The sequence below is a fragment of the Neopsephotus bourkii genome, unplaced genomic scaffold (genome assembly GCF_033783945.1).
Source record: "Neopsephotus bourkii isolate Nb327-2 ecotype Australia unplaced genomic scaffold, CSIRO-AGI_Nbou_v1 NB_1183, whole genome shotgun sequence".
NCBI classification, from domain to species: Eukaryota; Metazoa; Chordata; class Aves; order Psittaciformes; family Psittacidae; genus Neopsephotus; species Neopsephotus bourkii.
The window spans coordinates 3,830,319-3,847,132 of record NW_026901668.1 but is presented as its reverse complement, the minus strand read 5'-3'; the positions used below and the strand labels follow the sequence as shown (position 1 = coordinate 3,847,132).

The 16,814-nt window shown below is 44.3% G+C and overlaps 1 protein-coding gene and 1 long non-coding RNA gene across 2 annotated transcripts in view; one reads left to right on the top strand and one right to left on the bottom strand.

Annotated features, from left to right (window-relative positions):
* Positions 1–16,031, top strand: part of CACNA1C (calcium voltage-gated channel subunit alpha1 C) — a 484,424-nt gene extending 468,393 nt beyond the window's left edge. Inside the window, exons 45-50 of the mRNA XM_061364015.1 lie at positions 1,202–1,228; positions 2,583–2,711; positions 3,124–3,233; positions 5,221–5,324; positions 8,070–8,393; positions 8,652–16,031. Coding sequence (XP_061219999.1) covers positions 1,202–1,228; positions 2,583–2,711; positions 3,124–3,233; positions 5,221–5,324; positions 8,070–8,393; positions 8,652–8,948 — 991 coding nt within the window. The 3' untranslated portion in view covers positions 8,949–16,031. The remainder of the gene's footprint in view (positions 1–1,201; positions 1,229–2,582; positions 2,712–3,123; positions 3,234–5,220; positions 5,325–8,069; positions 8,394–8,651) is intronic.
* Positions 98–8,747, bottom strand: LOC133218016 (uncharacterized). Its single transcript, XR_009727030.1, has 2 exons — positions 8,640–8,747; positions 98–323 (listed from the first exon to the last, which is right to left on the bottom strand). It is a non-coding gene; the product is annotated as an uncharacterized LOC133218016 (long non-coding RNA).
* Positions 16,032–16,814: the final 783 nt, after the last annotated feature.

Genomic DNA, 16,814 nt, shown 5'->3' with positions numbered 1-16,814 from the left:
AGCCTGCAGCCTGGATTGAGCCTGTGGTTCTCCACTTGTGCGAAAGCCCCCCATACAACAGATACACATTGGCTGACCACTGCAAAGACCACTGCACTCTTACTGACCAACACACTTGATTTTGTTGCGAATTGTCATGAAAAAAAACTTTGTAAGAACCAAAAGGAGCTTTATTTATCCCTCCTTCACCACAGGGAGGTGTTTCATCAACTGGTAAACAAGAAACTGCAGTTCACCTCTTAAGCACCCAATAAGGAGCTCTGTGGAAGTCAGTGGTTTTTCATTCGGTGGGTCACATCCCTCCAGGGGTCACCAAATGCATCCTGGGAGGAGGAAGGCAATGCTGTGCAAGGCAAATAAAACCCCCTTCTCTGGACAGCTTTCAGGATGTTTACAGACAGATGACAAGTATGAAAGGGGTATCATCTTTATCAGTGGGGGATATTTTTAACCCTTTCAGTAACAGAGGAAGGAGCTGGACAATTTTTCTCAGTGCATAGAGTGGGCAATGTGAAAAGGTGATGAAATGCTGCCCCAGCAAAGGACAGAATAAGAAAGTAAGAGGAAATTCAGTGGGTGCAAAATAGAGGACGATCAGGGGGCTGGAGCACCTCCTATATGAAGACAGGTTAAGAAAGCTGGGGCTGTTCAGCCTGGAGAAGAGAAGGCTGCATGGAGACCTCATAGCAGCCTTCCAGTATCTGAAGGGGGGCTATAAGGATGCTGGGAAGAGACTCGTCATTACAAACTGTAGTGATAGGACAAGGGGTAATGGGCTTAAACTTAAATAGGGGAAGTTCAGGTTAGATATAAGGAAGAAGTTCTTTACTGTAAGGGTAGTGAGGCACTGGAATGGGTTGCCCAGAGCAGATGTGGATGTTCCATCCCTAGAAGTGTTAAAGGCCAGGTTAGACAAGACCTTGAGCAACCTGGTCTAGTGGAAAGTGTCCCAGCCCATGGAAGGGAGTTGGAACTGAAGACCTTAAGGTCGCTTCCAACAGAAACCATTCTATGATTCTATGAATTGCTCAGGTAAATAGTGCAGTATTTTTATTACTTTGTGCCTTCCTGAGGGAGGCCCCAGGAGTTGCACAATATGTTTTACCATCTGTCCTCCCCCTTGCTGACTTGTGCTGATGTAACACTGCTAACATGGTGTTTTTTTCTCTCCCTGCTTCCTTGGGCACCTTCCTTGAATTAGGATGCATTACTACGAAACACTGGGACGGTACGTGTTCTCCCCTGTGCACTAATGCACTCTGGGTGTAAGATCCATTGTTCATTCATTGAAAGTCCAAATCTCCATTAATACTGAATGACATCTTATTTTTGGTGTCAGTAGGGCTGAAAAAGAGTTAATGATCACAGTGATATTTCCAGAAAATACTCCCAACTCAGGGTTTTTCTGCCCACAGGCAGATAGTGATGCATAGTCTGTTTCTAGCTGGTTCCTAGATTTGGGGGGGTATTAGAGTTTCTAGCTGGGGTTACACATCTAGGCACTCTCTGATAAGAGCACAGTGAAATATACCCTGGCATGTTAGTACAAAAAATCCTATCTGGTTTTGGATAAACAGACTCTTGAACAGGGGGAGCTGCCATGTACTTATTTTCTCCCCTCTGCGCTTTAGGCAGTTTTACTTGCTTCCCATCCTAGCAGGAAGATCACTCTTGTCCTACAGGCTGTTTTATACCACGTGTATGCACATTTCTCCCAATGCTTTTTGTTTAAAGCATATGATAAAATAATGTTTCCTATCTAGTCCCTGAAATATAAGAAAACCCCTGCCATACTGCTGTTTTCTGCAAATGCTAGTAACAGACTGACATTGGCTCCAATACCTCCATGTCAGTCTCTCAAAGGTTCACACTACCTTCAGATTTCACTTTGTTCCTCAGAAAACAGAAACTCAGAAGGAAGTGAAATATGAGGGCCAAGACCTAAAACAGAGGGACAAAGAGAAGGCAAACAAGGAATTAAGGGCTTTCACACTTAAGAGTTTGAACGGATCCTACTGAATTCAGTAGAAGTACTCTGCAGTTAATGATGAGGAAAAGGGCCCAAAAATGGAAAAGACAGCAAGAAACAAGAGGGTGAACAGAAAGCAGAAGGCAGAGATGTCCACAGAAAGGGATTTGGGAGGCAGAGAATAAACCACAGAGCTGAGAGAGTTACTGTTAGTGTCTAGGAGGCTTCTCTGAAATTCATAGCCAAAGCTTTTGCAACAAGGGAAAAAGCTGTATTTCCAAGGGCTCATCTCAGGTTTTACCTCACGCTCAGTGAGGTGCATCTTTGGAAATATAGTCAGCATGATGTTGCACATCTATAGAGTACATGTACTCATAAATGACAGTAATATTTGTCCAGCACTGACTTAAGAAGCTCTTCCTCTGAAAGAGGATAGAGCCAAAGGTTATTGTTTTGTGTTTGTGAACTCTGCAGCTCTGTTCAGGCATTGATTTTTCTATGATGGCTCTTCGACATTATAATAAACTGGGACAGATGGAGCCTGTCATTATTGTCTTTATAACAGGTTGCCTTTACCATCTCTGTATCTTGACTTGTCTTTTTTGCTCATTAGTTCCAGTTCCAGAGACAGCCAGCTGGCAATTGTTTGCCAAGAGGAAATGTCTCAGGATGAGACGTATGATGAAAATTTGAATGAAGACATTGAGTACTGTAGTGAACCAAGTCTGCTTTCTACTGAAATGTGAGCTTTGCAGCTTTAAGTCAAGGTGTTTGGGTGGTTCTTTGATTAAAGGGGAGAGGTGGGAAGAGGTTCTGGTTTTTCTTCAAGTAACACTGAAAAGGACATCTTTGACCCAAAACTTTCCTTCTCCTTTGAATGAAACATCTGGATCTACAGGGCCTTCTTCCATATTCACATATCTACAGGGCCTTCTTCCATATTCATATCTACTACCTAACATTCCCAAATCTCACATTTAGAGCAATCTCTGTCACATGGTCTCTTGGTACTGCTTCTGGACCAGTTACAGCTCAAAGCTAGCTTACTATTGCATCCATTTGATAGCATGATTTTCCTGGCTCCCCTGCTGAAAAAGGAGTTATTCTGCCCAATATCAGCTGCTTTTCTAGATTCCCTCTGTTCTCCTTTCCAGGCTTGCGTACCAAGATGACGAAAACAGACAACTTACTCCACCAGAAAACAACAAAGGAGAAGACAGCCGGCACTCTCCAAAGAAAGGATTTCTGTGCTCCTCAGCATTAGGTAACCCCCCACCATGACATGCGGGCTGTGCTCTCCTCTGCCTCGACTGAGTTCTCACATTTTGCTGGAGGAATCCCAGCATGTGTGGGCATGGGTGTTGCTGTTTGCTGCATTTAGCTTATGAGACCAGGAATCCCACAGTGTGCATATGATCCTGATCATGCACGATTCTACTGACATTATGCTCAGTCAGTAGATGAACCTGTGGCTGTTTGGATAGTCCATGAGATCTGTTTGATTAAGCCTGTCTGTGAATTAGGGGAGTTTATTAGAGCACTGTAGACTCTCCAAACAGTCTCCAAGGAGTCACCGAATAGGCTAGCCTTGAGTATACGGTGTTCTGTGTGCATTCAGCAGGGAGAAAGGGGAGGTTGTCTCTTTTGTCTGCTACGATGAATAGAGCCAGTTTCAGGTTAAGTTAATACAATACAAATTTACTTTCTGCTCTGACTGTACCTGGATATTTTCAAGTGCTTGGGTGCGTAAGCTACGCTCAGGTGAAATCCATGAGTCACAGGATTTTACAGAAGTATCAGAACAAATGTGAGAGTCTTGAAGAAAATGACTTTTTAATGTAGAATATTTTTCAGCCTTTTTCCTGAATCCTGGTGTGAAGAAAAAGAACATTTGGGGAAGAAACTAAAAAGAATCCTGTATATAAAATATGTTCTTACAAAATAACAGTGACAGGCTAGGTAGCGTAATGTTTAAAGTGAAGCTACTCTGGGTTCACTCAAATCCTTCAGGTTGCTTATACAATGGAGTATTTTAAAAGCATTTACTTTATTTCAGAGCTTAAAATATTAGGCTGTGATAGTTCCTATATCTATCTGTATATCCAGATTTGCAGTCAGTTCTTGATACAGTGCTTCATTAACTACATTCCAGTGAATATTCATACAGTGGTGTCATACTCATTTTACTAGTTGTTTGGGGTTTTTTTCTATTGAAAGAGGAAATACTTTTTATCTGCATTGTAGTATTCATTCTCTGGGTTCTAACACATTTCCCTCAACCCTTAGAGGGCCTTTTCTCAACAAATCAATATTACAGACATTTACTTTTTTCAGAATTCTAATTTTCTTGCTTGCTTTCAAAAAATGTTAACAGGATCAAGAAGTCCACAAAATATTTTAGTACAGCATGCAGCTTAATCTTTAATACTGGATTTATTTGCCATTCTTCAGAAGTAAAGCCTGTGCACTTGTTCACAAACATACTTTATAGTACTTTTAAATTCCCACATAGGGAGTACCTTTCTCATATTTACAGAAGATCGGTTTTATAGCAAATAAACAATGTGGCTGTTTCTGTAGTTCCCCCTAAAATCTCTATTTTTTTTTTTCCTAAGAGAAAAAACCTTTTTTCTCTTCCCTTCTTCCCAAATTTTGAAAATGCTTAGTGTCCATATAAGCAGCCTTCCATTCACCAGTGAACTCAACCACTGATTAACTCACTCCACTTGACCTTGCTGTAGACACAGCCTGGTGAGCTGTGGTATGTCTGGCAGCTAAGGGACACAGATCACATGCAAGCAGGAGGTGAATGTCACCTGAGCAGCCTGACGTCTGCTCCAGCATGTTATGTAGAGCCAGGCACAGCACCACAGCTTCAGCTACCATTCTAAGCCCCGCTGAGGGCTTTACCTGAATCAGGGTTATGAGAACACTTCCACTGCTTAGAAGGGAAATCAGCTGCATTGTATCTGCTAGGACAGTGTTTCAGGAGAGGAAAAATACAAATCATCATCCAGAATTTTATCTCGCAGTTTGCCTGGGAGGTGGTGCTGGCTGGTCCATGATGCCTGACTGCTTTTTGTAAATACAAATGCTTTGGAAGGGGCAAAGTATTGAGGGAAAGCGGACACAGAATAAAATGTATATGACTTTGCCCTGTCTCCAATGGGACTGCTCTAAAAGAAGTTGAAACCAATTTCCAGTAGCATATTATGAGTGATGAACACAGTTGTGTGTGATTTCTGTTACAGGTCGAAGAGCATCTTTTCACTTAGAGTGTCTAAAAAGACAGAAAAACCAGGGTGTAGACGTCTCGCAGAAGACAGTTCTGCCTTTGCATCTGGTACATCATCAGGTAAGCGTTAATAACCACAGAGGGCCCAACAATTCAACTGGTACCTTATCATCTGCAGCCTCCTTGAATTCCAACCAACTTTTTAAAAACCATTGGGGATAGTTTCTCATCCATATCAAATGTCCAATTTTTAGAAAACTTATTTGCCATCATGCTCATTCCTGCTTTCAGGATTTTTATCATTCCCAAAAGAATGCTACAGGAATGTGTCCTTTGGAGTCAGAAGACTTACCATTTTCTGATGTCCATGAATGAGTAAAATAAAAAACTAACTAAAAGATAAAAATACCTACCCAAATTGCATGCTGGAGTGCAATTACACTGCTTTTGATGATAGTATGAATATGAATAAAACATGCAGGTTCTACTTTAAGGGCAACCAGTAACTGTAATTAATCATTTTAAAACATAAACTGATTACTTCACATCTTAAGCCCTTTGTAAGTGCATTCAGCAGCCTTGGAAAAGTATGCTAGATATCACAGTCCAGAGTAGATTTGTGTCTTTTAGTTTAATGATGACACTTTTTGTCACCATAAAAGAAACGAGTAGAGATGGTAGTGCCAGCCTTGCAAGTGTGGTGTCCTGCTCTGTGTAGTTCCTGGCACAGGGCACAACAGCCTTGCCACCTCCTTAGGCTGCCTCAGGGGCAGAAAATGCCAGACAGCAGGGGCGGAAGGAAGGAGAAATCGGAGCAGAGGAGTGAGAGATGAGCATGCTTGAGGCTCTCTGGCTTTCCTTACATCTGCTCCCAGCCAGTTATCCTTTAAGGATCAAGCTCCAGAAAGCAGTGCTCTGCAGAGAGTTACAGCTCTGGCAGAGACAAGCAGCAAATGCATTGGGGCAGGGAGATGTGGGCAGGAAACAGCTTCCTATGTTTCCCACAGCAGCCAACAGCCCTCCTGAGAGTTCCTGCCCTCCCATGGCAGGCTAGGCAGAGGGGACACAAGCCTCCCAGCCTCTCAGCCTACCCACCTGGCAGAACCACCTCCCTCCAGCCTGTATAAAGAGGATGGAATTATTTCACCCTTCCTCATCCCACCATGCAGCTCCAAACCAAGAGGGATGGGGCTTTATCCACCCCAATGTCACTCAGCCATATTGAAGGGTTCCCCTGAAATAATCATCTGGCCTCCAGCTGACAAGACTCAGCAGTGTTCATATAGTTACAAAAACGTTAGCCTCCAACAGTGCTTAAAATAAGAACATAAAGTGGAAATGTTGCCTCTGCTAAGCACAATGGATTTGGTTGCTGTGAATGCCTGAAGAGTATTCTCACAAAATACTCACTCATTATAATATGTAAATATATGTAACTGAAGGTCAAAGCAGTCCCTAAGAGCTTCCCTCAACTTCCTCAGAACCTTACATTTTAGCCAAAATGCCTTGTATATGTTTCAGCCAATAAGCTGAAAAACCAGTTTAGTTGTCCTGCCTGACAGATCTATGGCTCTCCTTGAAGCCCTGGCAGCTTAAGGGATGTGCTGAGGCCATTATAGCCTGCTGAGCATGACTTATACAGCATAATTTTTAAAGGCTTTCTTCCTCACTGAAGTCTGATAGATGTCTGACATCTAATTCCTGAGAAATTCAGTGAACCTTGTAGGTGACAATTCTTTTGTTCATCTGTCACTGAAACCATCAGCATAGCATGGTTATCAGTTCCCAAGGATTTCAGTGGCAGATGGAGTCAGCCTTACTTAACTTCAGCTCTGTTCAAGTTAGCTGTCTAATTTAAACTGGTCAGTTCAGTCCCACTATGCTTAACAGAGGGAAAGGGCATCCCAAAAGAGCAGGTCTTGTCTAAGTCTCATCCTCCACATAGCATTTTCAGGCAGGTATCAAATAGAAGTAGGAGGCTTGTTGGTGTCTCTCTAAACAGTTAACTTAGGCTAAACATACAGCCTTCAGATAGCTGCAGCTGGGTAAGCCAAACAAGGATCCCCTGCAACACAATCCACATGCTTTTGTATTCCCTATGCATTGGTTCATTTGCTTATACTAGGCATCAGTGAGCTTTGTGAGATGACCTTATGATTCTGATTGTATTCCTTATGGAACAAGGCAGCAGTCACATGAATAAGGCATCAGATCAGCCCTGTGCAACAGCAGGCTTCTTGAGAAATTTGTTATAAAAGGAGTCTGGATGACTCAGAGGTTGTGTATATGATTACAGGAAGGACTGGATGACTCGAAGTATAATCATCAGCTATTGATCCTCCCACCAACAGCAGATGCCTTAAAATCCAGTGGTGGATTTTTCAGTTATTGCCAACTGCAGACACATCTAAAATTCGCATCTGGTACTGTTCAGGTTCCACAGTAGACACTTAACAGAAAACACAGCAATTGGCAGTAATAGCTAGCAGTATGGGTGGTGGCAGTGGTGGGAAAACAAACTGCTGTTTCACCCACTGGAGAAGAGGTGGTGTTTCTGGCAAGGCTGTGGGGAGCAGGGCTGCATCCCTCCTGTCACTGCAGTGGCTCTGAGGCTGAAGAACTGCAGTCATGAAAGTTTTCAATCTGGTGCTCGGCACTACCACAAGATACACCATTTAAAGGAAAGCTTGCAAAATGAGTTCACAGCAAATCCCCAAACCATTCCAGGAACTGGCAGCTCTTTTCATGAGCCTTGAGGCCATCCAGGCATTTCTCAGGTAGTTTCTGCAGAGCCTTCAGAATGAGGGTTCCAGCCCTACTGCTAAGAGCAAGCTCACACTTGTCTTGTTCCTCCTCTGTCTACAGGCGTTAGCAGTGGCCGGCCTGAGTCCCCTGCTCCAGCGAAGCCATTCCCCCACGATGTTCTCTCGGCTATGTGCAACGCCTCCCGCTACACCCTGCAACCGTGGCTGGCCGCAACAGACCATCCCGACTCTGCGCCTGGAGGGGGCAGAGTCCAGTGAGAAGCTCAACAGCAGCTTCCCATCAGTACACTGCAGCTCTCAGTATCCTGACAACACCGGCTGTAGCAGCCCGAGGAGAGCCAGGCCAGTCTCCCTCACCGTCCCCAGCCAGATCGGAGGGAGCAGCAGGCAGTTTCATGGCAGCGCTGGCAGCCTGGTTGAAGCGGTAAGACTGCAGAGTTGAAAAGGACATGAGCAGTGTCAAGGTCTACTAGAAACACAGCCCTGAGAAGAGGAGGGCAACAGATACATTGCTGCCCACAATGCCAAGCATAGGAGAGCACATCTCCACGCAGGGGTTAGCAGCATGAATGGGAGGAGAAGGACCACTAGGGAAAATAGTGGTTAACGGGTTGTGTTAGAGGTGGATGATACAGGATACTAACTTCTGTCTTTGTCTCTGATTCCCTACCTGCTTTTGAAGGTCTTGATTTCGGAAGGACTGATGCAGTTTGCTCAAGATCCAAAGTTCATTGAGGTCACAACCCAGGAGCTCGCAGATGCCTGTGACATGACGATAGAAGAGATGGAAAATGCAGCAGACAACATTCTCAATGGTAACAGCAAGCAGAGCCCCAATGGCAACCTCTTGCCTTTTGTTAACTGCAGGGACCCAGGGCAGGACAGTGCAGGAGAGGAAGAGGAAGAGGTGCAGAACCCGGATTGTAGAATAAGTCAGGAGGAGCTCAAGGACAGCAGGATTTATATCAGCAGCCTGTAGTTGCCAGGGCTGGAAGCGATGCTGGTTTTTTATTTGTTTCAATGTTCCTAATGGGTTTGTTTCAGAAGTGCCTCACTGTTCTCGTGACCTGGAGTAACCGGAACAGCGTTCTTCATTCATTTCTGTTGGGACGAGTCGCAGAGTTGGGTGGTGTAAGAAAGCTTTTCAGGAGCGGATATAACCCCAGCATGTGTCCTTGAAGGAAGAGTGAGGAGGAGGAGGAAGAGGAGGAGAGCCAGCTCCCTCTTTTTTTCAGTCCCTGCACAAGGAACGGCTGCCTCCCAAGCGCATAGGGGAACCTCAGCTTCCTGTGGATGGCCCTAGCCAAAAGGACCCTGCGTCAAACGGGTGTCTTTCAACTTTGCTTGTAAAAATCATTTTGCACATATTCTGTATGAGCCTCACCGTCTCCATAAAGCCAAGGCCCTTTGATTCGGAAGGAGTGGAGGACTTCTTCTGCTGTGGATTCCCATACCGCGAAGTGAAGGAGGAAGCAGAAGAAGCCTGAGGGGCAGGTGGCAGCGCTGCCCAACCCTGCTAAGACTCCCAGGCAGCGGAATCTGCCAACCAATCCAAGCTCAGGCAGTCTCCTGCCAACCAATCAGAGCTCGAGCAGTCACTTGCCAGCCATTCCGAGCTCAGGCAGTCTCCTGCCGACCAATCAGAGCTCTGACAGCCAGCGTGCAAGCCAGTGGGAGAGCGGGGAGCAGGCTCTGCGGCGGGGCTGAGCCGACCTGCCCCGCACTTGCCGAGGTGGTGGTGGTGGGCTTGTGTAGATCTCTCCTTGTTTTGCAGTTTGATATTTCCTTGAAAGCATGTTGCAGTTTTTATTTTGACTATTATTTTAAATTGTTTTGGAGGGAGAAGGGAGTGTTTACAAGGTTTTGTAATCACCTACCTTTTTGTTCTGGTTTCTTTTCACTTTTGCAAATGTTAAATTGGTTTGATCATGCTGTATTATTTAAACCGGGTTTTCTTTCTCCATTGAAATTTGGTAGAAGTATAACGATAGACAAGTTTTACCAACCATTATGTACACCAAGAATTTGTAATTTTATTTGCTAGCAATTGAAACCTCCTTTTTTTGTTGTTGTTTTATAATTTAAAGATAGTAGGCAATGCACTTGATATAGTCTTGCACATTTGAGTGACTGATTTGGGTTCTTCTTAGTGCTAAGTATATCTGCGTGTGGGAGCAATTCAGAGCGAGTGTGCGTGCGCGCGCGTGTGTGTGTAAGTGCATGCAGTTCTCCACATCCTGGTTTGAACTGCAGGAGATCTGTATCTGGGGCCATTTGAATGCAAAAACAAACCACTGTCTCTGCTTTTGAAAGGGGAATCAGTAACTTTGCATTTTCTGTTCCACAAGATATGCAAAAACAATGCAATAATATTAATTTTAAAATGCAATTGTAAGTTGTGTTGGCATTAAAACTGTATAGAAAACAAAAATTGGGGGGGTGGGTGGGGAACAAACAAAAATACAAACCAGAAAGCGTTACGCTTCGATATATTCCGTGTGATGTTTTATTGCATTGATAATGTTTCTGTTGAAGAAACCGCTATACTTGAATTCAGGTCAGTTTCAGTATTTTTCAAATATTTTTTTAAAAATGAATTGCAGTTGTGCCAAGCAAAGACAATGAATTGAAATTAAGTTTGTTTAAGAAAAAAAAAAGAATCACTTCCTGTATATTTTGCTGCATGTCAAGTGAATCATTTCGTATTTGGAATGTGCCAAGCTTTACCTTTGAACTTTTAAGTGCTTTTCTACGTGTGGTTGGGGAAAGGGGTACTATTTTTTTTCCTTTTTTAATTTGTACAATGAACAAAGTGTACCTGGTGTAAGTAACTATTCTGCAATCCACTGACAGGTTGAACGTTACTGATTTTGCATATCTTGTGTTCATTTTCCTTCTTCCTCACCCCCTTTAAACATGCACGATGACTTTATTGGTAGAGAATCTTTCTTCCCCATACCGGGACGTTTTCTTCAGGCTTTGTTCTCTTTCCTTTTGCTCAGTTTCTCTAAAGGTCTCGTCCCACTCGAGGGTGGCAAGAGCCCCAAGCCCATTTGGTAGATCCATCCTATGTACTCAGCTGGCACCAGCAATTCAAGGAGTGGAGGAAAAAGTCAGCCTTTCAATTTATTAAACAGCTAATCCTGATTGATTATAGCAGGATCCTGGGAAAATCAAATCTGCAAGAGGCAGAATCGTTAGCAAAGTAAAGTTATCTAACTCTGGTCTGGGCTGAAAGCAGAGGCTAAGTGAGGGAGAGAGCTCTAGATCATTGCTTAGGAGAATAGCTGCAGTCTGGCCAAGATGCAGATACGAAGTAGGTTTTTTCTGTGTTCCCGTGCACTGTCCCATCCCTGTTCCCAGACTTCGGTGGATAGATCAGATTCTAAGTCACAAAACATCTGAAGGCACATGTCCCAGCCATATTTCCCTACTAAGTGAGTGTGGACGTCTCTTGACTTTCTTCATGCTGATACTTGACCCTAACCCGTGAAAGAGGCTGAAAAAACAGGCAAGTACCATTAGATTTTATACAACTGGTTTTCATTTAGACTGATGCTGTTTTTATTCCCTTCTCAAGATGGTTCACAAACTTGCAGATCAGTTCTGAGCTAGGAGGTGTAATCTGACTCAGAGCTAAACTTTCATTCAAATCCTGAGCTTCTGCAGATGTCTGAGAGCATCATTCATTGTGTATGTTGGTGACATTATTTTTGTAATGCCCTTTCTTTTGTTCTTGATTCTCTGGGGCATAAAACAGAAATAGCAAAGTGTATTTTTGACAGTGTCCTTTTTTCAGTGTCATTTTGAACTGGCCAGTAGCAGCTCAAGGTACCTTGGAAAAAAAACACCAAATCCTGTTAAAGTAGAGAAATACGAATCCATTTATACAACCATCTGGCATCAAAGTCCTAATTCAAGCCTTCCCTGGAGAAAGCAACCAGCTGATGTCAGTTAATCTCATCCTTTCCAACCCTCATGCCTGTATCGAGATGGGCACACAAGCGTGTCTCCCTTGAAGAGTTTGCTGTTGCTAGTGCCAGTGTTCTCCAAAGCTATTTGAAAGGAAGTAATGCTGTGCCTGGCTGTTTCTGAAAATGAAATCAGGGTAAGGGCTCCCTATCTCATTTTCCTCCACTAGAAAGTCCATCTGACCCTCTCAGTGGGAGATAGAGGTGTTCTCTGCTCCTGAGAAACAAAGTACTAATCTAAATTAGTGGTGGCAGTCGGCTTGTTCGGATGCTTGACAGCCCCATCAGCTTTTAGGCTTTTTCTTGACAAGAAGGAAAATGGTGGAAAGGATTATGCCCCACACATTCCCAGTGAAAGCTGCAGCTGCCTCAGGGGTCAGAGCCTGCCATGACCAGGGAAAACCCCGCTCTCTGATGGAAGACCCCTTAGGTCCTGCAGAGTGGAAAACACGTGGCTAGCAGAGACCGTTGCAGTTTAAGGGGTAGGTGTTGAATTTAGTAATTGCTGGTGCCAGCTGTACAAATTCCTCTTTCTGGGGAGGGCAGCATTTTTTATTTATTTTTTCATTTGAGGTACTTCCAGTGTGCACATTGTGACAGGCCTGAGTACAGACCTACTGCCTCCTTCAGGTGAGGCAGATGGTGGGAAGGCACGGGCAGGTTTAGTTCCTGGAATGTCCTTCTTTCCCTGTGTATGGGAGTGGATGGTGGGTATGATCACTGTGCTGTGGACGGAAGCTTTGAAGGAACTGATGGCTGAGGAGTGGCGTGGAAGGAAAGAATGGGGAAAACGATCTGCTGTTTGCCACTAAGCATCTCTGACTTGCAAGAGTACGCTGCAGACTAAAGACATTTCTTATAAAACAGCAAACCTCCTCCTTGTATCACTCCTGCTCATTATTCCTGGCAGTACTGGGCCAGCCACACTGGGTGCATTTGTTTTTTTTTTCTCCTTATTTCTGTGTGGCTGACATGCAGGGGAAGAAAGCGAAACTTGTGATCCAGAGCTGGAGTTTCATTATCCACAGACCTTTTCTGCATCACCTGCCTCTTCAGCTGGACATGTGAACGATGATGGTGCAGATGCTGCTGCTACTGCAGGGGTCCCACCTGTTTTATTACCCTGCTCACCACACCCCAGCGTGGAGGGACAGCCAGAGAGGCGCCATGTACAGAATCGCATCTATTTCTGCTTTGTTTTCTGACTCAGAACCCTGCCCCTGATGACTATGACAACAACAACAAAAAAAGGGCAAATGCATTTTTTACATTTCTTGATAATTTCCAAAGCAATGTATCATTGCTTTCTTTAGACTGACGCCAATATAACAGTTGTATGGGTCTCAGCCAGGCTCCTGTGTCTTTTCTGCCTGATAGTTTCAGATTGCTGTACGAAATGTATGCGCGTTTGCACACAGACACAATCGTACGAGGTGACGGCACCACAAGCCCATGGGGTTGTCACCTATGTCACAGATGAAGTTGGAAGCCTTGCTTCATACGCACGGATGAGAACCCCAACCTGTTGGTCCAGTGAGCTGAAGTGAAGCAGCCCTACTGAGACAGAACTGAGTATCCTAAGATATATGCACGGTCCTGTTGTGACTGTCCCCATGGCAAGGGTGGGGTGGGGGACAGGAACACTGAATGATGAATGTGGAGCACAATAAAGTTGATAAAATAAGTAGAATCCAGTTGGGGTCTGCTGGTAATGGTGAGGTTTTATCTGTTCCCATAATGAAAACTATAGTGCATACAAAGAAAATATTCCAGGCTGTCATAAGCCCCAGTTCCCATCTTGCTAACACGAGGCTGGAGGGCATGAGGACGCAACAAAAGTGGAAAACAGCACTGAGTCCAGAAAAGTTTTATTACATCTTTTCTCCATTTATTTTCTTCCCCAAAGAAGTCTAAGAAATATAAATTCCAAGCCGCATAGGGTTTCTTTTTTTCTTCTTTTTAAATGTTGCAAAGTTATCAAAGTTTTATCGCAGGTTAGCGAGCCCAGAGATCCAGAAGGTTTCCAATGGGATCTCAGTCCGTGGAGCTTTGCTCAATGTTGCTGCTTTGTTTCTGGACAGCTGAATCCACTATGACCTTGCTGCTAAGCACCCTGAGATGGTGCGGGCAAGGGCAGAAGCACAGCTAAGAAAGAGATGTCCCTGTACTGCAGACAGACTGGGCTCCAACTGCTTTCAGAGAAGTCAGTAGCATCACACTGGAATGAAAAAAAAAGCCCACCTCTTCTGGTATAAACTTTAGTGTTCTAGTCAAATCCTCCACTCTTCCCCTGCCCCTTACAAGGGGATTGACTTAACTGTTAACGCTTGAGCATAAAAAAACAGGCCTTCTTTAGGGGCACAGGACTCGACTCAGTTGCCTAAATGTGGGCATCTACTGCCACTTGAGATCCCCTACAGTACTCTGCCTGGCCGGTAGCAGCTGGTCCAGAAAGGCACGACTCTTCCCCAGGGCTGGTGCTACAGCTACTGGTCCCATCTGGATGGCAGAGATCTCAGGTGGCAGGAGACAATTAGGCAATTTAATCAAGTCCCTTTCTAAAGGGCTAATGGAGAGGAGCAGCACCAATGACTGATGTAATAAGGGAATCTTCATTAGCATTACCAAGGGCTTAGTTAGGCATGACTGGGAGCTGGTCTCCACACTCCCATGCGGTTGTTTTCCTACCCCACCTCATGCAGACAGCCTCTACTCATGCAGCCTGAAGTTCACAGTGCTCTGCCCAGCCTTTATGTCAGGCCAGGGTTAGCAACTGCATCCCAGGCCAAGCAGAGCAGGGCAAGCCCAGGCAAGAGCAGGCAACACTCCACTCAACAAGTGTTTTTTTTCTGCCAGTGTTCAAACAGCCCCTTTCCAAAGCATTTTCCTACTCAAGATAGACCCACAAACTCAGACACCATTCAGCAGACTCATCATTTGGACAATTAAATACACGTGTTTTTCTGTTACATTTTGCCCAGCCATGCAAAATGCAAGTTCCTTCCCAAACAGGCTGTAATGCTTTTAGTATTTTAAGCATCCAAAGCCAGTCTGCTCCCATTGCAAGCACCTAGGTAGATTGGCAGCCAATACTATCTAAACATCATCAACTTTATGACTGCTCATAGAAGTGATTGTTTCAGGCTTATTCAGCCTTGACAGTTTGAATGTGGGAAGGTTTCAGAGGAGGAACGAGATTGTAAATATCTCTTTGACAAACATTGCTGCATCACACACAAAAATAAAAGAGGGAGATAATTTTAAAACTGCCTTAAAAATCAATTCTGAATGATGAAATCTCCCTCCAAACAATTGCCGCTTGGTAGAGCAGGGGATAAGTTGCTTTGGGTGAATTCTGGCAAGAAGTGGTTAGCATCTAGTCCAGTTTCAGGAGTGAAAGGTTTTAGGAGCTGATCTCACACCCAGTCTGAACTCACATCAGTGCCAGTGACTGAGCACTGCAGGATCAAAACTGCGTAAGATCTGTGGGGTACCTCTATCTGGCCTGCAGCTGCATGGTTTGGGCCTGGCCTGGCAAGGTACTGCATACCTGCGTTTCACGGTGACTTCAGGGAAGATGGGGCTCCTCAGCACCTCTTACGTTCAGGCCCTGGAGCACCATTTCCTGCTCTGATCATCAGCTATAAATGTTGATAAATATAAGTGTTTTGCCTTCATTTGACTTGCCCAGAGCTGTAAAATGACCTCTCTCAAGTATAAATCAGTCCAGATATAAACCTCCTCTCCCACTCTTCCCTGCCCACCCTCCCTTGCACCTCCACCCAAGCCCTTTCCCACCTCAGTTCTTTACCTCCTTCCACAATTTTATATCTAGTTTTCATGAGCCCACAGAAATGCTTTTGTAAATAATGCTGTACAGTTTGTAACTGTCATGTAAGCCTGTCATCAGTGCCAGAGTCCGTCTTGCCCTCTCGCACGTTTTAAAGTCAACAGAGAAAAGTTAGAGTGAATGGCCTGCCAGTGAGCTATAGGGTCATCTCTGTGTGGGACAAATGTATATTCCTGTAAGATTGCATTTTTATCTAAGGAATGATGTTATTTTAAAATTGCTAATAAATTTCTAAACAATGTCCAGATTTGTTTAATAGCGTAAATGTTATCAGAACCCCTTTGACATTGCTCCCTTCCCTCAGCAGCGGCTGAAAAATAAGGCAGCTTCCTGCAGCCCCTTACTTCCCACCAGCAGTCCCGCTGCCGTCGGTGGGTGTTTAAGGGGCTGCAGAACCGTTTTCGACAGTCACAGCCTGCCCTGTCAAACAGTAACTTAGGAAATCCAGCCACTCTCTGTACTGTTGTCACTACAACAATTCTGCTGTGTCATGATGGCCAAAGTGTGACTCATGCATAACCACACACTTCACATTTTCTCCACAGGGTTCTTTTTTACCAAGCATATGCAACAGAAAAATGAATGCCTGCAGCCTAAATACAGCGTAATCAGTACATACATGAAGCTAATGGGACGATAATAAGTAGCATACTATACATTTACTTCTCAACTGAACAAATTGTTCTACCATGGTTATCAAGTAATTACGCTGCAATGCCAGCTGAGCAGTGTATTACCTGTAGCAGCACTATAAATCACAATGCACTCAGTCCAAGTATGTTGGTGTAAGATTGAGCAAAATAACACCTCAAGAAAACAGTCGTTTTCTTCAATTATGTGTATATATACACATGTATTTTCCCTGACTTGAGTGCAAAAGTCAGAACCGCAGGCATTGCTGCTGTTGTTATTAACGGTGCCACAAAATGGTAAAACCCAGGAGGCGATTAAACCCTATGGATGTCATCGGCATGAGGCTTCGGAATGGCAGAGAGAGCACCAGAAACCTGGTTATCTCCAGGCT